The sequence below is a fragment of the Apodemus sylvaticus genome, chromosome 19 (genome assembly GCF_947179515.1).
Source record: "Apodemus sylvaticus chromosome 19, mApoSyl1.1, whole genome shotgun sequence".
Classification (NCBI taxonomy): domain Eukaryota; kingdom Metazoa; phylum Chordata; class Mammalia; order Rodentia; family Muridae; genus Apodemus; species Apodemus sylvaticus.
Genome location: NC_067490.1, coordinates 46,568,758 through 46,591,600, shown reverse-complemented (window position 1 = coordinate 46,591,600; position 22,843 = coordinate 46,568,758). Strand labels below are relative to the sequence as shown.

Here is a 22,843-nt window from a genome sequence, read left to right as displayed (position 1 = left end):
GAGGAGGAGCAAGTAGCCCTTCTTATAGTGGGCCAGATCTCTGGGGCGGGGCATACCTGGCTATTACCAGGTAGGTGTGGGGTGGAGCTTACACAAAGCCCCAACATTCCCCAATGTTTGGTTTATTAATAAAAGAAAAAGAAAAAAGAAAAAAGAAAAGAAGTGACGGCGCATACGGCGAAGCAGGAATAGGGTCGTTGTTGTGATCTGGCTGCTTCATGCTGACATTGGGGCGGCGTGTCTCTGGAGAACCTAGAGAAAGGGGTATGGGGGGTGATTGTCCAGTCCCAGGAGGACTGGCTGCTTCCTTGCTGTCCAGGGTTTGTAGAGCCATTTGAAGATAGGTCAGGAGAACAGGTCCAGTAGAAGCTGTCTGCGTCTGGAGAAGCTGAGAGGAGATTGGAGCATCTGAAGGTTGCTTCTCTGGAGCTGTCCTGGATATGGCAAGGGCCTGGACTTGACAAGATGTTGGAACACATTAGTATAGTTAGGGAATAAGACGAAGTACATTTGGGAGAAAGGAAATTTTTCTTAAGGTGTACAATTGAAACCCAGAGGAATCCCACCCTTTGGAAAGGTAGTAAAGTGGGAACTTGGGCAGATGTACTTATCTGGATGGAGCCTACTTGGTCCATGAGCAGTAGATTTGGGTAGGTTTCCTGTAGCTAACAAGTTTATTAAAGAGATAACATGAGTTAACCACATGAACAGTCCTTAAGATGAGCCTTTGTGGATCAGAAGAAATAGAATTGAAGGTTGGGAAAGTGACAGAGCAAGGAGAGGAGATATGAAGCATTTAATGGAAACAGAGTTTAGGTAAGGAGATAACTGTCTAGCTGTCAATGTAGTCAGAAGTCTGAGGAATAAACAATAACTTAGCAATCATATTATTAAAGAATGACAGATTCCAGTAGCCAGCAGTTCTTTGTGGTCTTTGGTCTCTATGGTGACTTTGGCTGTCAGTGTGGCTTTCAAGCACAGAAGATGCACGGCTTTTCTCTGTGGAATGGATACCCATGACATGAGAAATGGCTTACCTTTGTTTAGCTAAGTCATTTGACTCAAGGTATCTAGTTTTGTCCACTGCACTTTCAGGCAGCATCCTGTGGCGGTGTCCATCTTTCTTCTGAGACCTCTTGGGAGAAGCTGTCAGGCCTTTGGGAATTCTGTCTGTCTTAAATCTAATAACAAACTTCTGACAAGATTGAGCGCAAGATAGGAGAGCAATAGTTAAAGAGAGACTAGGAATGGAAATCTTAAGTAGCTTTGACAGGTTGTATAGGTAGAGGAAAGTATATTGTCTTGGTTGGTAAAGATGCTAGGATCACAGAAAGAAAGCTGGCAGCAATGGATAAAATTGTGATGTCTAGGCAGATTTAGGCTTGTTAACATCAACTTGAGCACACAGCCTATAGGAGCAAATGAGCTAAGGGTGTGGGAACACAGATGGGGAGCAGGCAGGGCAAAGAGAAGGCTTAGACCAAAGATAGATAAAAGCTTAAATGTATAGGATTTGGTCCCATTTACCGGATTGCTTATAGTATGTATTAAGATCCCTTAAAACAATTGGATCAGGGTGCCATTAGGTGGCCATTTTGAATTATTATCTAGTTTATATTGAGTCCAGACCTTATTGTAGAGGTTTATTAGTTCAGAGACTTGAGATTTTCCAGGAGGCAACTAAGATGGCTTCCTGGGGGTACCGGCGAAGACGCTATTACCCATCAGGTGTGGGGGGGGGGGCATTGTTATACCACTACCGGCGTCCCGGATAGTGTGTAACAATGAAACGGCAGCTAAGCCAGAGAGTCCGGACCGTCGTGCGGAAATCTGGGAGCTGAGGCAAAAAGCCGGAAGAAGATAATCCACCTGGGTCCCAGGATTTTCAGAACGGCTGGAAGCCAATGAGAGGGAGTTAGGATTACTTCTGGAACGGAAAAACACCTGGGGTTATGAGCGTCGTAAAACGAGTGTTAGCCAAGCGGCACCTAGCTCTAGAAGGAAACTGGCCAGGTCTCTTCTGAACTTAAGAAACCGCCCAGCCAACTGAAAGACCTTACCTTATTGGGCCGATGGTGTTTGCTAAGGAAGTGCAATCCGATATCCGGGAACGTGGAAGTCAGTGTGGACAGCTTGGCTGTGGGACCCGGTCCCCCAACCTTGCTTCACCTGCCTGTGCGTGGCTGTAAGACCAGTCATGGACTGCTGTGGGAGACCACGCAGTGTAGAAGAGGGAAGACAGGGTGATAGGGAGAAGCTGTAGAACTGTAAAAGAATCGGGTACTAGAATTGATGGGCACGTGGGCATTGGTGGTTCAGTGGTAGAATTCTCGCCTGCCACGCGGGAGGCCCGGGTTCGATTCCCGGCCAATGCACCAATGAAAGAGTAAAAGGATGATTCGGTGCAGGAGTCAGTGAACACGGACATGGTATAGAATAGAGTTTATTCAGAATAGGGGATGGGAGTTAGTGGTAGAGAGGGAGAGAGGGAGAGAGAGAGGAGAGAGAAAGAGAGAGAGAGAGTGTGGAGGCCGGCCATGACCACGTGGAGGGGGGGGGGAAGAGCCCCAGGGGCAGAGAGGTAAGCGTGTGGGAGAGCGGTGAGCAAAGAGGGAGAGGAGGAGCAAGTAGCCCTTCTTATAGTGGGCCAGATCTCTGGGGCGGGGCATACCTGGCTATTACCAGGTAGGTGTGGGGTGGAGCTTACACAAAGCCCCAACATTGAACCCCCCCATTCTTCCTACCACTGTCTACCAAGTGTTGGAATTACAGGGGTAGGAACTAAACTCTTATATTCTAAACTCTGTGATGTTAGTTTTCTGGAGACAACATCTACAGCTCACTAAGATATCCAAGGCTTTGGCTATTCGAGAGAAAAGAAAAAGAACCTTTGCTTACAAACCAAGTTCTTTTGGAACTGGCTGCCAGGCCCGGTAGGGGCCTCCCACATCCCCTCTTTCTCCCAACACCCCACTTCCCCACACCCAGACCTCAGCAGCGTGGTCATCCAAGGCGCCGTGTCCAGCAGGGGTCGCTGTGACGCTGCCACCGTGCTCGGACGCGCCGAGGGGTCCACTCTCGCTGCGTGGGCTTGGGCGGAAGGGGCGGGGCAGGCGCGGAGGTGGCTCCCGCCTGCGGTCGGCGCGGTCCGGGGAGGGACCAGCGGATTGCGCAGGTGAGTGCGCCCCTACTGGCCCGCCGGCTCGGCCCCTCGCCCGGGGATTCGCCCCGGGCTGGCTTCTGCCCTGCAGCGCTCCAGCTGCAGCTGCGGATGCGTCCAGTTCCGCAGAGTTGGGCTTGCCTCGGGACGCCTCTCGAACCCCGGGACCGTGGGTATTGCGCCGGCCCAGCCTGTGCGTCCCGGGGCTTGGGTGCAGCTAGCTGCAGACACACTGACTCGGGGCTGGGCGGTGTGGGAGTGTCCAGTTTCCTTTGACCTTGGGGGACCTGGAGAGGTTCGGGATGGGAGGGATCCCGGGGAACCCGATCTTGTCTACAAGTCCGCTTCCGATGTCCGCAGAAAGGAAGGATTTCACAGCTGTAGACCTAGCCAGCTGGAGGCCAGGCCCGGGTCTTACCGAGCGGTGACAATCTGAGGACTGTGGATCTACTCCCAGCATAGTGCAGGTCAAGGGCAGCTATGCCTTGGTATCCTAAACACTGCTCTTCTGGCGGTCTTAGCCTTCGTTACCAGAGTCTATAGCTTTATAAAAATCTCACCCGAATGGAACCTTTCTTAGTCATCTCTAGTGCAAACGGCCGCCAAGCAGATTTTGTAATACGGACTCCCGCCGGGTTACTTTCCTACTAAAACTGTTATCTCTCTCGTGCTGCCAGGGTCGCCTCCAAACTTAGGTATATAAGACTTCCGGAGATCTAGTGTCGGTCCAGACTCTTTGTTCTTTTCTGAGCTCATCCTAATGCAGCAGTCCTCCGGTCGTACTGTTATTCAACAAGCTTTTTTGTTGTTGTTGTTTTTCAAGTCCGGTTGTGGCTGGTATCTTACTTTTACAGCGGAGGATAGGAGGATGACCTTGAACACCTGAACTCCAGCCTCATTCCCAGATGCTTGAATTTATAGCCTTGCAACAACGTTCTCAGCTTCTGCAGATTTTTAATTTAATTACCAGGCACGTGAGATAAATAAAACAGGGATGAAGAAGGAATCTCTAGTCTTGTGGAGTGTATATACATGCAGACAACGTCCGTAAATTACACAGCAGCCTGTGGTTAGCTCTGGGGTGGGGTAAGTGGGGTAAAGTGGTAAGGTAGAGTAGCGCGTTGGAATGGGGAGGCAGGCCCGCCAAGGGGATGTTTGAGTCTAGACTTAAAGGTGAGTGTCCTTCCTTGCAGATACCTAGGGGAGAGTGTTCTAGGCTTGTCTGTCAGGAACAAGGTCCCTGGTTTGGCCAGAATGTGGCCCCCAGGTTTCATGTGTTGGGACTTTGGTGCAGCACCTTTAGGGAGAGCAGGGTCATGAGGGTTCTTGGGGATGAATGGACAAGTCTGTTCAGGGATTAGTGGTTATTAAAGGAGTACGTGGCTTTGTTATGAAAACAAACTCTGGCATGCTTACACTGTCTCCTTATCTTCCGCCTGTGATGCAGCAAGAAGGCCTTTCAGTAGATGGCAGCTTCTAACACAACCCCGAAGGGAAAGGCAGTGTGTTTAGGGGAGAAGAGAGTTAGAGGCAGTTGACTTGAATTCCCCAGGCTCTAGAGGCATGAGGTAAAAAGAAAACTCTATCCTTTAGAGTCACCCCAGTTCAGTTCCATTGTAGCCATGGAAAGCAGGATAAGAATTGTCCCTTGTGTGGGAGAACCGTGAAGACCAGTGTCAGGGTGGCAGGTGCTGAAGCTGACCAAGTGAGTCGTCGCTCAGGTTTTGTTTAGTTTGGATTTTGTTTGAGGGGGTGTGGTGTAGCTGCCTCATTTAGGGTTGAGTGGATAACAGGCACTTAAACCCCCACACTTTAATCCGTTTATACTTTAACTGATGTCCATTGTAAAAGGAACCTTTCTGGCTCATTTCCAGGACTCATTTATATATATATGTGTGTGTGTGTGTGTATATATATGTGTATGTGTGTATATATGTGTGTATGTGTGTATATATATATGTATATACATATATATACACACATGTATATATATGTATATATACATATATATGCACACATGTATATATATATGTATACATATATATGTGTGTGTATGTATATATATATATATATATTCTCATATGTAAGTATGTGGAAGGTGCTTTGACACCATATTTGTGTAGCAAATCAACAACAGGTTTCCACAGGACCTTCCCATGGGCTTTTGGACCCAGTTTACAGTAGCACCTGTCTTTTTTTTTTTTTTTTTTTTTTTTGGTTTTTGGTTTTTTGAGACAGGGCCTCTCTGTGTAGCCCTGGCTGTCCTGGAACTCACTCTGTAGACCAGGCTGGCCTGGAACTCAGAAATCCACCCCGCCTCTGCCTCCCAAGTGCTCCCTCCCCCCTCCCCCCTCCCCCCCCTCCCCCCCCCCCCCCCCCCCCCCCCCCACCACCGGGCTGTAGCACCTGTCCTAATTCTCCTAAATTTGAAATAGTCTCTCATTTAGTTGCCCAGACTGGCCGGGGCCAATCCTGTGGTCCAAGCAGCCGCTGAACTTCACATCATCCTGCTCCGCCAGGCCCACAAGTGTTCATTTCTTTTGAGTGCTTTGGAGGAGCTGGTTCTATAGTCTTGCCTGGTAGTTCATGCTGGCCTGAACTGTTACCATGCAAGCCTGAAGTCATATTCACCCTCTTAAGAGAGTGAAAACAAAGCCACCGCGTGGTGTGCATGTGTAATCGTAGTGCTCTGTTGCCGAGAGGAGAGGTAGACTAGAGAATTGGCTTAAAGCGCACAGCAGGGTGGAAATGAGGGACCTTGACTGGAGTCCCGGCTCCTGAGAGATGCCCACGGCTCCCCACATGCAATGCTGCGTTGTGCCTGCACCCTGACTTATGCACACCATAGACACATAAGTTATCAGTAATTGACACGAATAAAGCATCTGTCCAGGAGTGGACACCTGTCGTCTCTAGACACTAGCCCTTGGGAGGCAGAAGAGTTTTGGGGCAGCCTAGAGAGTTTGAGCTACCTGAGACCCTATCTCAAGGCAAGGCTGTGGAAAGTCCTGAGAGGCAGGACATGGCGTGACGTGCTTGTAATCCCAGCATGTGGGAGCCTTGGGGAGGAGGGCTATGAACCGAAGGACAACGGGGCTATAGAACGAGACCTTGCCTTGAAAAAAGAAAGAAAATCCACCAGCTCCTCTTTTGAGTCACCAGACAGATGATGTCACGTTAACTGAGATGAAGAGGTTCCAGGTTCAGCAAGTCTGGCCTCAAGAAGAGTTTGGTTCTGAGTGTGGTTATATCAGACACTTAGTTAGAATTGTGTTAGTCTGTGGGCCTCAGTGGATGGCCACACCTGCAGCCATGACTTATTAAGCAAAGGAAGGAAAAGGGAGAGACATGGGCAAAAAAGAAGGAAACCAGGCACAGTGTTATGTACAAGTCTGCCATGGCATCGTGCGGGAAGCGTGCAATTCAACCCCAGCAACTTGCGGCACAGGCTTCTAGGAGAAAGCTGGGTGTTCAGCGGGAATCAGATCGCCGGTCCAGAATAGCGAGTCACTTCGCTAAGTTTGGAGACTGTGGGGACTCTGCAGTTTCACAGACAGTAGTCAGCACAAGCAGCAGGCCTTTCTACAGACAGCAGCCATAGGTCCAGGTGCTAACTGCCCAGGTGTTCAAGTGCAGCAATCCATCCCTGTAAGTCCAGTACCAGAGGCCGAGGCAGGAGGATCAAACGCTCAAGGGCAGACTTCGCTAACACGGTGATTTTAAAGCAGCCTGGAATACAGGAAACCTCAGAGGGGAGGCAAAGGCAAAGGATATATTGGCGCCACCAGAACCTGGAAAGGGACAGATGGTAAGGACGGCAGAAGGCTTGGGACAGTCAGGAGGCCATACCAAAGGGAAAGAAACCGTGTGTGTGTGTGTGTGTGTGTGTGTGTGTGTGTGTGTGTGTGTGACTAGAAGCTAGATGCAGCCGTTAGAACTCTGTCCCTCCACTACTGTCTGCCTCATTGCCTTGAGACTGGCCTCTCGCTGAACCTGAGCTGGCCATCATCCCTAGGCTGCCTGGGCGGCTGGCTCGTAAACTCTCCCAGTGTCTGTGTTTCCCAAAGCGTGGGTCACAGGTGTGCACAGTGGTGGCCAGCCTATTAAGTGGGAGGGTTCTGGTTTGCAGAGCAAGTGCCTACTCACTAGTTAGCACTGAGTCATCTGCCCCCACCCCGCCCCTCACGTGAGATAGGCTCACCTAGCAGACCTGGACCGCCCTGTGAGGTCGGCCTGGCTCCTGTCCTGTCTCCTCAGATCTCAGATCACTGGCACTGGACCAGTTGGGTTTTTTTTCAGTTTGGTTTGGTTTTGGATCCCAGACTGTCCTTGAACTCCTGACCCTTTATTCCCAAAGTGTGGAAAATGCATACATGTTCCACCTCAACCAGCATCCTACTTCTTCAGATGGGGTGCAACTACCCAGCATTCACTGCTTTGATCTGAGAGGGGCACAGGAATCTGGTCAGTCTCGCTCCCAGATGCCTCACTCCCTACTCAGGGCCCCCAGCCAGTTCTGGGTTCTCAGCTTCCTCCCGTGGCCTGCGCTCTGCTGAATCTACAAATGGTCAGCATCTCCAGCGGGAACTAGACTGGTGCCTTCCTCTGTCTCTACGGTTTTTATACATTTCTGGGTTTTTTGTTTTGTTTTGGTTTTTGGTTTTTTCGAGACAGGGTTTTTCTGTATAGCTGTGGCTGTCCTAGAACTCACTCTGTAGACCACACTGGCCTCGAACTCAGAAATCCGCCTGCCTCTGCCTCCCACAGTGCTGGGATTACAGGTGTGCACTACCACCGGCTACACATTTCTATCTAGGCTTCATTGTTTGGGACGTTTGCTGGCTGGGAGGGGAAGGAGGTGAGGGAGAGAGTAGCTCATAAAGGTAAGCTTTGGCTTCGAGATGCCTGTTCTGTAAACACATGAACGTGACTTACGTTGGTATCTCCAGCTAGGTTTCCTAGTACAGGAAAGACTCTTCTGCCTGTGAGCTGGAGAGATGGCTCCGTGGATAACGCTGGCTGCTCTTTCGGAGGACCTGGGCTCAATCCGCGGTACCTACATGGTAGTTCACAGGAATTCCAGGCTATGTGGGCGCTTCATGCATACAGGGCACAGACACACATGCAGACATCACGCACACCAGTAATGTCAAAGTGAGCGGCCAGTGAGGGGCACAGAAAGAAGCACGTCTGGAGAGCCCTGAAAGGAAAGAGCGGTACGCTGCGCTGCGGAGCAGGGCTTTGAACACTTAGTCCTTTATGCAGTGTTTGCACACTGGTGTGTGTAGAGGCCAGAGGGCAGTTTGCAGGGGTCAGCTCTCTCCACCTGCCACATGGTTCTGGGGATTGGACCCTGGCTGTCGGGCCAGGTTGGTGACAGTACCCTTAACTGCTGAGCCATCTCACCTAGTGAGACGGACCACCAAGATGTCTTCCTCTCCCTGGCCCAGGTGCTGATGGGGACTTCTCAGGGGGCGTGGCAGGTCCCCCCACTCCCATACCTTTTAGGCTTTCTGTTCTCAGTGGGGTATCCATGAGCTTCAGCATCTCAGGCTCCTGTGTTCCAGCACAGAAAATATACCGCTTTCGTTTCCTTCTATTTTACATTGCTAGGACCAAATAGGGCCTTGTACGTGCTAGGGAAACAGTCCACAGCCAGGCTACAGTCCCAGCATAGAATTATGCTGTTTTCTTTATTCTAACTCTACAAAATGAGAATTCTTTTTTGGGTAGGTCTCTATTAAATGGGTCTCTATTATACACTGTACTACCGTTTCTTGCCTGGCATGGAACCTGTGCCTATAATCTCAGCTCTTTGAAGCTGAGGCAAAAGAATCGCTCATCATCTGAGACAAGTCTGGTCTCTGAGTGAGTTCCAGACCAACCTGCGCAGTAGGACACCCTGTCTCACAGTCCAAAACAACAGGCTGGGAATAGTTGGTCCAGTGGTTAAGAACTCTTGTTGAGGGACAGGTATGGTAGCACATGCCTTTAATCTCAGCACTTGGTAAGCAGATCTCTGTGAGTTCAAGGCCAACCTGATCTACTAAGTGAGTTCTAGGATAGCCAGAGCTACACAGAGAAACCCTGTCTCCAAAAACCAAAACAACAACAAAAGGAGCACTCTTACAGAGACTCCCAAGGGTGGCTCACGGTCATCTTGGCTACAACTCCAGGCCTGTAACTCTTTTCTGACTGCCACACGTACAAGGCGTGCAATTGGTGCACAGACACACATGCAGCCAAAACAGATGCACAAATAAAGGAATATATAGTATATATTTTTTTCTTTTTTATCTTTTTAATTTTTAAAATTGTTATCTTTTTCTCTATTTTCTTTTTTTGGTGGGACTGGAGTGGTGGCTCGGTAGTTAAGAACACTTTTTGGTCTTGCAGAGGACCAGGGCTGGGTTTCCAGCATGCCCAGGATAGCTCACAGCCGTCTGTAACTGCAGCTCCAAGGGTCGTAGCCTTATCTTCTGACTCCTGAGGGCCAGGCGCACACATGGTGCGCATAGATACATGCAGGCAGGACATCATGCACATAAGCCAAGGAAAGCTAGAAAGAACACTTCAAAAGAGAAAACCCTCCTGGCTTTGCTTAGCGATTCCTTTGGCAGTTCATAAAAGCCCCAAGAGCCCCATGAGCCCTGAAATTCTCTTCATTTAGGAGTTAATTGGGGTCCAAGGATGGTGGAATCGGAGCTGAGCCTGTGCTGTTAACCAAAAGTTGGTGTAGCTACCTGTGTGTTTTCTGTATGCCACACAGACACTGTTATCGGCCTGTAACTAATGGAAATTAGGAAGGAAAATCATGAGGCTCATTATCAAAGAAATAAGGGAAGGGAGGTCAGTCTCGGACCGAAGGATGAGGAGAATGCCAACGAGTTTGTTAGGTTTTACATGTGTATGCATTTAAGCTTGTGGAATCCTTTCTCTTATTAGTAAATCATGGTCTTTAAAACCATCTTGGCCTGATGTGGTCACACACGCCTTTCATCACAGCCCTCAAGAAGCAGAGGTAGGTGGACCTCAGAATTTGAGGCCAGCTTGGTCTATGCAGTGAATTCCAGGACAGCCAGGGCTAAGTAGAGAGGCTCTGTCTCGGATGGATGGATGGATGGATGGATGGATGGATGGATGGATATGGATGGATGGGTGGGTGGGTGGATGGATGGATATGGATGGATGGGTGGATGGATGGATATGGATGGATGGGTGGGTGGATGGATGGATATGGATGGATGGATATGGATGGATGGATATGAATGGGTGGGTGGATGGATGGGTGGGTGGATGGATATGGATGGATGGATGGATATGGATGGATGGATGGATATGGATGGATATGGATGGATGGATATGGATAGGTGGATGGATGGGTGGGTGGATGGATATGGATGGATGGATATGGATAGATGGATGAATGGATATGAATGGATGGATGGGTGGATGGATGGATATGGATGGGTGGATGGGTGGGTGGATGGATGGATGGATATGGATGGATGGGTGGGTGGATGGATATGGATGGATGGATGGGTGGCTGGCTGGCTGGATGGATGGGTGGATGGATGAATATGGATGGATGGATGGATATGAATGGATGGGTGGGTGGATGGATGGATGGATGAATATGGATGAATATGGATGGATGGATGGATGGATGGATATGAATGGATGGGTGGAAGGATGGATGGATGGATGGATATGGATGGATGGATGGATATGGATGGATGGATGGGTGGGTGGGTGGATGGATATGGATGGATGGATATGGATGGATGGATATGGATGGATATGGATGGGTGGATGGATGGATGAATGGATGGATATGGATGGATGGGTGGGTGGATGGATATGGATGGATGGATGGATATGGATGGATGGATGAATGGATATGGATGGATGGATATGGATGGGTGGATGGATTGATGGATGGATATGGATGGATGGATGGATGGATATGGATGGATGGGTATGGATGGATGGATATGGATGGATGGATATGGATGGATGGATATGAATGGATGGATGGATATGGATGGGTGGATGGATGAATGGATGGATGGATGTGGATGGATGGATATGGATTGATGGATGGATGGATATGAATGGATGGATGGATGGATATGGATGGATGGATGGATATGAATGGATGGGTGGATATGGATGGGTAGGTGGGTGGATGGATGGATGGATATGGATGGATAGATGGATATGGATGGGTGGATGGATGGATATGGATGGATGGATATGGATGGATGGATGGATATGGATGGATGGATATGGATGGATAGATGGATATGGATGGATGGATATGGATGGATGGATATGGATGGATGGATATGAATGGATGGGTGGATGGATGGATGGATGGATGGATGGATGGATATGGATGGATGAATGGATGGATATGGATGGATAGATGGATATGGATGGATGGGTATGGATGGATGGATATGGATGGATATGGATGGATGGATGGGTATGGATGGATATGAATGGATGGATATGGATGGATATAGATGGATGGATGGATGGATGGATGGATGGATGGATATGAATGGATGGATGGATGGATGGAAATGGATGGATGGATGGATGGATGGATGGGAGAAGGAGAAAGGAAGGAAAGAAAGAATGAACAAGCCATTTAAGTTTTGATTATTCTGGGAGGCCTGCCACTGCTGTAATAAGATCGTTTCTCTTGCATTTGTAATAACTAGGATTTGATTGCTCTCTGGGGTGTCCAGGATTGACTGCCGAGTTTGTGGGCTTCCCCCCCCCACACACTGTAGAGTTCTAAAAGAGCAGGAAGGAGATGCTGTGGACATGCAGTGTCTGTTCTGCTTGCTTTTGCCAGCTCTGATTCACCAGGATCTAAGTGGGAATAAGGTGGGGACAGTCACTGTGGGTTTTATAATTCGTTTGTTTGCTTGCTTGTGCTCTTGTTTTTTCCAGACAGCATTTCTTTGTGTAGTGCTGGCCAGCCTGGAATTTGCCCATAGGTCAGGCTAGCCTGGAACTAGAGATCCTCCTGCCTCTGTGTCCCAAGTGCTGGGATGAAAGGCGTGCGTCACCATGTCCAGCCCTTTTTTAAAAAAAAATTAATAACTAGTTAATATTTTTCAGTTGTAATCAATACCCAGAGCTATTTGGGGTGAGGAAGAAGAACCAAACCAGTGTTTTCCGTGGGTTTTGTGCCTCCCGGGACCCCTGAGACGTTCCGATGAACAAGCAGGTTCATTGCAACTAGGAAGCTCCCAGTAGCGTGCTTGGGTCTCAGCCTGCACCAGGCTCTCAGGGGCGGTGGAAGCAGAGTGCTAGTCACATAGTGCCTGTGGCGTGTTCATCCGTGTGCTAAGCACAGCTCCGCACCGTGTGCTCATCCGTGTGCTAAGCGCAGCTCCACACCGTGTGCTCATCCGTGTGCTAAGCGCAGCTCCGCACCGTGACGTGACGCAGTGCTGCTTTCCTTTGCAGGTCCTGCGCAGCATGGCTGTGCCCGGTGTCAGACTGCTCACAGGCGCTCTGAGAAAGCCAGATGCCTGGACTAGACTCTGGGGCGTGATTCAAGGAACATCGCCAAACAAACTTTGTGCGTCCTGGAACCGATACTTATATTTTTCCAGTACCAAGTTAAACACATCAAATTATAAAACACTTTTCCGTAACATCTTCTCTCTGCGACTCCCAGAGCTTTTAGTATCTCCAGAATGTATTTTTCCACTTTCTATACGATTCAAAAGCAATATAAACTCCAAAAAATATACTAGAAAGACCCTGCAAAAGGATGTGGATGAAGAGGACTCCGATGAGGAGACCAGTCACCCCGAGAGGAGCGAGCAGGAGGAGGAGCTTGAGGAGGAGCCCGGTGCCGTCAAGGACTACAGAGACCTGGAGAAAGTGGTACAGTCTTTCCGGTATGACGTCATCCTGAAGACAGGCCTTGACATTGGGCGAAAGTGAGTATGACTCACATGTCACTGGGAACCTCCTGTCTGCCTAGTGTGACACCACCATCAGTCACTTGGCCTCTGTCATGGGAGTAATAACTATAGATGTGAAAGACTTTACAGATGACCTATTCCAATTAGGTCGCTTTACAGATGGCAAAACTCTGCATTTCACACACACAACTGGTGTGCTGTGAGCCATCGACTTAATGACAGATTTCTCTTTTTCTCCACAGTGCTGGGGACCAACCCCAGAGCCTTGTACATGGTAGGCGAGCGTTTCCACCACTGACCCATGCCTCTAACCCTAATGATAACCTCCTGCAGAGAGAGCACACGTAGCTATAGAGAACCACTGGGGTTTCCCGTGCACTGCAGCATGAGAAAGCACATCCCAGAATCAGCCCGAGGGATGGGAGGTTACGGACGGATGCAGGTCCTGGGGCTGGTGGGTGGGTCAGCTCAGTGGGAAGGAGTGCCTGTCGTCAAGTCTGACAATCTGGGTTCAATTCCTGGGATCTCCAGAGAATGAGGAAAGAACTGACTCACACAGTTGTCCACAGACACACGTGCCTCAGCAGACATGGATCCACAGACACTCGAGTACACACACACACACACACACACAACCAGGATGAGGTGGCTCAGTGGGCACGGCTGCTTGCATAGAGACATGCTGACTTGATCCAGTTCCTGATCCCAGAAAGGAACAGAAGAGAGCTGGTTCCCGCCCGAGGTTGTCCTCTGGCCCCACAGACTCACTATGACCGTGCATGCTCAGAGACGCACACAGAAGGATATAGTCCGACCTAAAGCTCTGAGCCATGCCTGCAGCCCCAGCGTATGTGAGGCTAGGTCAGGAGATGGAGTTCGAAGCCAACCTGAACTACTTACTGAGAGGCTGTCTCAAGAAACAGAAAGTGGGTTCTTGGGCCGAATGGCCAGTGTTTCAGTCTCCTAGTAAGCAACCTTCTGCACATACTGGAATGTCCCTGCTGTGACTAGGACTGAGAGAGGCTACTTTAGACGGTGACGGCCAGGTTCCTTTTTAAAATGTACCAAATGTCCGTGTGTAACAGGCAGGGTGTGCAGACCTATCATGTGGACTCAAGACTGCGTTGTAAAGTTGGTTCTGCCCTTGCGTCTTTGTGGGTTCTAACTCTGAACCCCTCTTTTACCCTTTAAAGCCACAGTATCACTCTACAGTCCATGCTGGCCAACAACTCACAGTTAGTTCCTATTGGCCTCAAACTTACCGAAATCCTCCTGCTTCAGCCTCCCAAGTGCTGGGTGGGATGCAGGTAGGATTAAGGTCTGTGTAGAGCACCGTACCTATGCCTAGCATGCAACAGGCTCTCGTGCGTGGAGTTGAGATGTGACAGACACCGCGTCCTGTGCAGCACCTGCACAGAGGCGGAAGGGTGGAGGTTGAGGTTCCTTTAGCGCGGCCGTTCTCTGCCGGATGCTGGTACTGACCCAACCGCTGCCCACTCTTTGTTCTCTGTCATTGCTGGGTATGCACGAGATAAGAGCAGATTCAAGATTTCTGTATGTAATTTGTCTCTTTTGAGGCATCCTTAATTGTATATTTTACTGTTTAAATCCACAGAACATAAAAGACCAGGCCCTGCTTTGCGCGTCCTGATCAGGACTGCCGGCTGCCTGGCCCCGCTGCAGCCTGAGCACTGGCTGCGCCCGTACTGAGCTGAGCCAGGCCCCTCATCTGGACTCAGCTCACCACAAGGGAAGGTTGTCTTCCTCTGGTCACCAGGGGGTTAAACTCAGGCGAATGGCAGTCATCAGACTGGAATCACTCCGCCCAGTGCACACCACAGGGGCAGTTCCCCATGGCGGTGCCTAGCAGGTAGCTGAGGGGCAGGAAACACCACTCACTCTGACTGCTGTGACTCCCTTCTAAAACCACCATAAACCCACGCAGCAGCTGGAAGTACCCTTTGCTCTCCCCTGTTTAGATGCGTAAGTGATGGCCGCTTTCACTTTGTGACTTTAGCCCAAGCTCAGGGGTGTTGTGGGGACGCACCAAGCAGACTCTAACAGCAGCTGTTTTCCCAAAGCTATGTGATCATTGTGTGTATTTCTAAGTGTTTTTTGTTTTGTTTTGTTTTGTTTTATAGTAAAGTAGAAGATGCATTCTACAAAGGTGAACTCAGACTGAATGGGGAAAAACTGTGGAAGAAAAGCAGAACGGTGAGCCACTCCACCGCCATGACAGCCCCACAACCCTGTCTGTTGCTCTGCTACCCAGTGATGTCCCCGACTCCCTGTGGGCCCCGCCGCCTTCTCTGAGGTCCTGGTCATGCTGGTGGCAACCACCTACAGGCCACTGTCTCTTCTCGGCCATTGGGTCCTGAGAAGAGTTTGGAATCAGCCACCCTCACGGCTGCAGCCATCCTTACTGCGATGTCTACAGTATTAGCGTTAGCCCCATGGACTCATGGCAAGTAGATGACAAAGAGAAAAGTTGGCCGAGAGGCTCACCCGACCAGGGCTGTGACTCTAGTCACTCCGGCAGAAGCTCTGCTCTCCCTGACAGGCAGCTGGCAAAACAGATGCCCCGTGTTTCCCAACAAGTTCACACTGCTAATTAACACTGCTAATTGAAAGCCAGGGTCGTGTCGCCTTGTCACCCTAGCACTGAGGGTAAGGCTGAGGCCAGATCGTGGGTCCCAGGTCAGCCAGGGCTGCACAGTGAGACCGTGTCTCAGAAAAAAGCCACACAAAACCCCCGACTGATAAAAGGATGTACTTCCGATATTTGCTTTGCAACAAGTCTCTCTGTCTGTCTGTCTGTCTGTGTTATCTTTCATTCTCTGCTTCTCTCTCACACATAGATACACACATACATACATACACTCATGTTACAGTAAAATACTGTTAAAAAGTGTTTTGGAGACTGGAGAGATGCCTCAGCGGTTAAGAGCACTGGCTGCTCTTCCCGAGGTCCTGAGTTCAAATCCCTGCAACCACATGGTGGCTCACACCCATCTGTAATGAGATCTGACGCCCTCTTCTGGTGTGTCTGAAGACAGCTACAGTGTACTTACACATAATAAATAAATCTTAAAAAAAAAAAAGTGTTCTCAGTGCACACATGTAAGGCAGCGTGTGAGGAATAAGGAAATAGGGATCAGGGGTTCTGGGTCAGACCGGGTTACATGAGAACACACACACACACACACACACACACACACACACACACACGAAGGCAGAGTCAGGAAGACTGCCACAGATTCAGCCAGCCAAATCCGCTCAGCTTATGTAGTTCCAGGCTAGCCAAGACTATCTCAACAAAACAAAATAATGTATTCCTATGTTAATATCGGCTCCATATATTTTGAATTAAGTATTACTCCTATTTATCTTGAATAGACTACTATGGGATGTATTAAGCTTTCAGATGTATTTTATTGAGTGTTGCTTTTGTGCGCATGCAGTGCTGGGGAAGTCAGACGATCCCCTGGTCGGCCTTGCAGGTGCTTGGTGTGCACTTGGTGATTTCTGGGAACCAAACCAGGGTCCTCTGCGATAGCAACGGGCAGCTGCCAAGAAGATGGTCTTCACTGCTGGGCCGCCTCGCCAGCCTGTAGTCATCTTCTTCACGCCTTTTATATTTTGAATTTTATTTTCTAAATGTATTTCATGTATATAAATGTCTGCAAATACGTATGTGCACAATTGTGCCTGCTGCCCACAGAGGCCAGAAAAGGGTCCCAGTCTCCCAGAGCTGGAGTTACGGATGGCTGTGAGTGCTGGAACCCAAGCCAAGTGTGCGTGTGCGAGCCGCAACTGCTCCTACTGCCAGCCCTCTGTCCCTCTCCTCCACCGAGGCCCCAAGGCAGGGAGTGGGGAGTGCAGGGACACACATCACAGCATGGATGTCGGTGGAGGCGGAGGCACTGTGAAGCAGTGGCTTCCTTCCAGCCCTCCATGTTGGTTTCCGGGAGGGACCTCAGATCACCAGGCGATCTGCAGGTGCAGAGCTGCCTCACCCTCCCTCTGAGATAGAAATAATGAGGATTTTGTGTGTGAGAGCCGGGGTCTCACTGTGTAGACCAGGCTGGCTGAACTCAGACAGCAGCCTGCCTCTGCCTCCCGGACTCCAGGGTTAAAAGGTGGTCTGCCATGTTTTTTAACCATGAGATTATCACGTGACAAAACTCAATAAGGAAGATGTAAGAAATATTTAATTAAAAGTTTGAAAGCAGGACTAAGGACACCTCACCTGGTAGGGTGCTTGCAGAGCACGTGAAGGAAGGAGTCCAGCCTCAGAAACTTTGACCCCAGCAGGAATTCAAGGGCATCCCCCTGCCCCCTGCCCCCTGCTCCCCGCCCCAGTGAAGCTGAGGCCAGCCTGAGACACTTGATACTGTCTGGGTATAGAGGGTAGCTTACAATCTAAGGCCTTTGCTTAGAAGCATGACTATTAACATGGGGGGCAGGGAATGAGGAGGCAGGCAGGTTTGAAGGCTGGTTTTTATTTTCCTTACATGTTCCAGAGGCCTGCTAGGGCGGGATCTGAGCTACGTCAAGTTGCCTTGGGGTGTGGTGGAACCTGAAGTGTGTCGTGTGTGCATGGGTGAGCATTGAGACTCTCCGTGCTTGCTCCTGGGGAATCCTGCAGTCCACCGCTGCTGCCTGAGTGACAGAAAGAGGGAGACGACTTCCGTTCTTGTCCCAGCTGTTAGCCAGGCCAGGGAGCGCTGATCACCCTGGCTGGCAGGTGCAGGGTGACCAGCAGCCTTTGTTCCGTGATCCGTGATCCGCACAGCAGCCGTGCTCCAGATGGGCCCTTCTCCACCCTGCTCTGTGGCTTCTGGACTGGCTGGGCTGCCCTCCCTGCTGCAGGACCTGTGAGCGCCTCCTGGCTGGAGCCTCATTTGCAAACCCCATAAGCCTGTTTTCCTTCGCCAGCTTTGAGGTATTGTTAACTGCAGCCTAATTGCCTGCTTCATCCTGCCTTGGGTGTTGTGTTGTCTCCGCCGCTTTCCAGAGTTCTCCTGAGGGTCAGCAGAGGCAGAGGCCAGCATTAACACTCAGCTGCCTTGTTACTAGGAGGCCCGGTAGCCATAGAAACTGCAGCTAAGCGGAGATTTGAAATGTAGATATTTGGAACAGCCCCTAACCCCGGCCAGTTTTGCTTTGTGTCTGAGAGGACCAGGCCTTGGATGAGACTCAATAAAGCAAGCCTGCTTCCCCGGCCAGCCCGTGGAGCCGGCGCTGGGCTGCAGCCCCGAAAGCCCGATCGCCTGCTGCTGCAGCTCAGCCCCTACTCCCCCGCCTGCCCCTGAGGAAGGCTTCTGTGTGCTCCGCAGAGCAGGCGGGGTCCAGAGTGCACAGTGCTGTGTTAACCCTGCCCTGACACCGCGGACTGTCACCCACCCTGCCTCAGACTCGCCTCCCAGGAGTTGGCTGGGCTGAGAGGGAACATCTGAGCCCTAGAGGGAAGGAACCGGTTTCCTTTCCCCTTTTAAAAACATTTTTATTAGCACATAGTATTCATGATAACATTTCATCATGGTATTTTCATGCATGTGTATAACGTGTTTTGGTTGTGTTCACCTCTCATTAGCCTCTCTTGGGCCCACACCCGGCTTCCTTCCTTTCCCCTGATATTCCCTTGGGGTTTCTCCTCCTCGTCCTCTTGTTCCTCTTCCTCCTCCTTTCCTTTCTTTGTTTCCTGTAAAGTGATCTCACTAAAAACTTGCAGCAATCCTCCTGCCTCAGCTGGTTTGTAGGCGTGAACAGCCATACCCTGCCTAAGTAAATGTTTAGGTTAGTGAGATGGCTCAGCAGATAGAGGAGCTCCTGCCCAGCCTAATAACTGGAGTTCCGCCCCTGGGCCCCATGGGGCTGAAGGCGAGAGCCAGCTCCGCAGGGTTAGATTTCAGCTTCCACACCGGCCTTGGCACACACGTGTGCCCCACACCCCAAAATAAATGGTTTAGAAATTGTTAGGGGCTCGAGATGGCTCAGCAACTAAAATCACTTGCTGCTCTTGCAGAGGACCCAGGTTCGATTCCCGGTACTCACAACTACCTACCTGTAAGCCGATCCTAAGAGATCCTCGAGCGCTCTGACTCCCAAGGGGGCCAGGCATGCAATGGCACCAACGCCCATACATAAAAGACTAAAGCACACAAGTGGATTTGAGTGAAATGTGCCAGTTTCTAAGCTGTGCATTTGTTTGTTTATGGGAGGGGGACGTGGTTTCTTGTTTGTTTTATTATACTTATTTTTACATTTTTAAACAACTTATTTTTATGTGAAAGGGTATTTTGCCCACTTGTATGGCTGTGCGCCATGCGCGTGCTTTAGTACCAGGGAGACCGGATGAGGGTGTCATGTCCCCTGGAAATAGTTCCGGGCAGTAAGAACAGGAGTCACTGTTAACCACTGAGCAGTCCCTTCAGACCCTTCAACAGAGTCAGTGGCCACAGGAGTTGCCGCGGGTCGGTAGAAACGGTGGGCCGGGGGCAGCAGCAGCACCCTCTCTCTCCGGCCTCTCTTCTGGCAGGAACAGCAGCGAGCCCTCTTGAGTTCCTGGCCGGATTCTCTAATGGGCTCTTTGGAGCGGGTGTATGCCAGGCGTCTTCATGCCCCCAGCACGGACTGTCCTTGTGGTGGCCCTGGAGGTGCCGTGGCTCTCCAGGGTGCCAGCTTTAGCAGCAAATCCTCGGGGAAGGTTGGTTGGCCAACCTCAGCCGCTGGGGCCAGCTCTTCTCTCTGTGCTGTCCACCTTTGTGCCTGGAGCTGGTCTCTCTCGTGGGGCAGCCAGCGCTGAGTAGCTGTGGCTCCACTTTAAATGCTCTGCAGTCAACCGTGGTGACTGAAGTCTGTGAAACTGCCCCATTTTCGGGCATCCTGGCTAAAACTCAGTGCGGGTTTCTCCCTGGTGCGCCCAGTGCTTTCTTTTGCACGTTCTTGCTGTTGCCCCGCTTTTCAGTCTTTCCAGCGTTGCCCAGACAGACAGACAGACAGGTTGGTCCCAGTACTCCCTCAACTACCTGACTGATGAGCTCCCAGCCTAGATCAGCCGCAGGCCAGCCAGCCACGTCAGAAGGACGACTGCTGCGTCCTCTGGCCCCAGGGCTGGAGGCTCCCTCCTGTATGCCTCCCGCCATGCAGTTCAGAGCTGGGCTGACAGCCTCCCTAGCTCTTCCTGTGTGACCGTCACCGCTTAAAGCAAAGCAGGGTCCTTTGAATTGGCCTGGGTTTCCAGAATGGAGTAAAGGTTGTTTCCCTGTGCCCTCAGGTGAAGGTGGGAGATACTTTGGATCTCATTACTGGAGAGAACAAAGAGACGGGAACAGAGGTGGTGATGCGGATTCTCCTGAAAACCGTCTATGAAGAGAAGACTGAGAAGGACAAGTACCGGGTGGTGTTGCGCCGGTGGAAGAGCTTACAGCTGCCTAAGAAGCCTGCGGCTAAATGAGCATCGCTTCTCACCCCGGCAGCCTCCTGAGGGCCAGCGGCGGGCGGCGTGCAAAGAGGACGGACGCCTTCACTAAAATAAAGCTCTCCTGTCGGTTGTGGGGTCACTGGAGCACTCTGGAGGCTGGGGTCTGTGAGGTTCCCTCCTGCGCTCGCCTGTGCTCCCTCAGACCTGGCATTCTGAACCCCTCGTTCTGTGCAGAGACCGACTCTGGAGGAGGCCAGGCCAGAGAGGATGGTACAGCTTGTCCGACACTTCCCGCATTAACTACCTCAGGAGTCACTGTAAAATAAATCGGCCTTGTTTCTTTGTGGGGTTTGATTTAATGTTGATTTTTGGGTTTTGTTTGTTTGTTTTTTTGTTAGACGGTGTATCTTAGGGTTTTATTGCTGTGAAGAGACCCCATGAACATCATAGCTCTTATGAAGGAAAGCATTCAATTGGGGCTGCCTTACAATTTTAGCGGTTTAGTCTGTTTCATGGCAGGAAGCATGGTGGCACACGGGCAGACATGGGTGCTGGAGGGGCTGAGAGTTCTGCATCTTGATCCAAAGGCAGCAGACCGAGACTTTGTGAGCCACACACGTCCTCCAGCAAGGCCACACCTAATAGTGCTACTCCCTCTAGCCAAGCATTCAGACAGAGGAGTCTCTCTGTGGTGGCCCTACCTATTCAAACTGACACGCAGGGTCTCACTGTGTCACCCTGCCTAGCCTCAAAACCACCAAGTTCTCCATCCTCTGCCTCCTGAGCGCTAGGATTAAAGATGGCACCGCCACACCTGTTTTGTTTTTTGAGCTGGAGTCTCTGACGGCTCAGGCTGGCCTTTGATTGCTGACCTATCTGTAACTCTCAAGAGTGAGGATTATAGAAAACACATGTAACACCATACCTGGCTCCTTAGTGTTCGTTTAAATATTTCCCCAGTATAGGGACTATGTTTCAGGCACCTTGTGGCCAAAGCCGGCAGAATCACGATCACCCTTCGGGTCAGGACAAGCTCTTGGAGAACCTTTTACCAGTTGTCTCAGTGAACACTAGTGTTGGTTCTCTTTGGTTTGTCTCCTGTAGTCCAGAAGGAGTAAAATTGTTCCCTTAATTCCAACTGGGCTCCTTAGAATCCATTTGGAATGCATTCTTTTAGGGCTGCTAGATAAATCAAGAGCCAGAAGCTGGCTCGATGGCCTTCAAGCTAAGAATGGTTTTAATATTTTATGTTCAGAGCTCTAGCTGCTCTTTTGAAGGACCCAGATTCAATTCCTAGCACCCACATAGTGTCTCTCCACTGTAACTCCTGTCCTACCCAGGGGATTGGATGTCCTCTTCCAGCCTTTGTGGGTACCAGACAGGTATGTGGTTCACAGACATACATGCACATAAAATACCCATATATGTAAATTGCAATGTCTTAATGTTCTTTTTTACATCTGTATTGTGTCTGTACACGTGTGTATATATACACACAGGTTAGACCGCTACTATGACCCACAAAGCATACTCTGCTTAGTATCTGACCCTTTACTGAAAATATTTAACTCCTGGCTCAAGAGAATAAACAATTTATTTTGAGGTAGCAATAGGAAATACACAGGGTATTATCAGTACAGACCACTAGCCTTCGAATCCTCTCGAGAGTATTACACAAAGAACTAAATTCACAGGAAGCAGAGTAGGGCCGAACACTCGTGCACAGTACACGGTACGTGTGGTGTCCCCACTCAGGTTTGTCTGACTTTCCAGGAGCCAAGCCTTGGCACCCGGAAGGAGCAGTGCAAGAGGAGAGTCATGGCCCTGTCCTGTGAGACTGCTTGTCCTGGGTGGGGTCTTGTTTGCCCTCCATAACTTCCTGAGATCTTGAGTCCTGGAGTGAAGCTTCTAGAACTCACAGCAGTCTGAAATTGGGGCCCAGGAGTCTGAAACTTTTCACCACTTTGGTTTGGAGAATCCAGGAAAATTTATCTTTGTTTTTTTTTTTTTTTTAAGATTTATTTATTTATGTAAGTACACTGTAGCTGTCTTCAAACACACCAGCAGAGTGCATCTGATCCCATTACAGATGGTTGTGAGCCACCATGCAGTTGCTGGGATTTGAACCCATGACCTCTGAAAGAGCAGTCAGTGCTCTTAACCACTGAGCCATCTCTCCAGCCCTGAAAATTTATCTTTGAAAACTAGGTCTCAAGAGCCAGAGAGATGCCTCAATGGTAAGTAACATAAACCTGGCGACCTTCGTGAAGTCAACCCCTGAGACTCAGGTGGTGGAAGGAGAGA

At 50.1% G+C, this 22,843-nt stretch overlaps 1 protein-coding gene and 1 non-coding gene across 7 annotated transcripts in view; both read left to right on the top strand.

Annotated features, from left to right (window-relative positions):
* Mtres1 (mitochondrial transcription rescue factor 1) overlaps positions 1–20,881 on the top strand; it is a 48,367-nt gene extending 27,486 nt beyond the window's left edge. For 2 of the 6 annotated variants that reach the window (XM_052163043.1, XM_052163046.1), the window contains exons 2-4: positions 12,647–13,128; positions 15,255–15,327; positions 20,393–20,881. In XM_052163043.1, coding sequence (XP_052019003.1) covers positions 12,647–13,128; positions 15,255–15,327; positions 20,393–20,572 — 735 coding nt within the window. In that variant the 3' untranslated portion in view covers positions 20,573–20,881. Of the gene's footprint in view, positions 1–3,107; positions 3,176–3,204; positions 3,354–12,646; positions 13,129–15,254; positions 15,328–20,392 lie in introns of those variants that run through there. The other 4 variants (XM_052163049.1, XM_052163048.1, XM_052163047.1 and 1 more) reach the window with 4 other exon arrangements.
* Trnag-gcc (transfer RNA glycine (anticodon GCC)) lies at positions 2,305–2,375 on the top strand. Its single transcript has one exon. It is a non-coding gene; the product is annotated as a tRNA-Gly (tRNA).
* Positions 20,882–22,843: the final 1,962 nt, after the last annotated feature.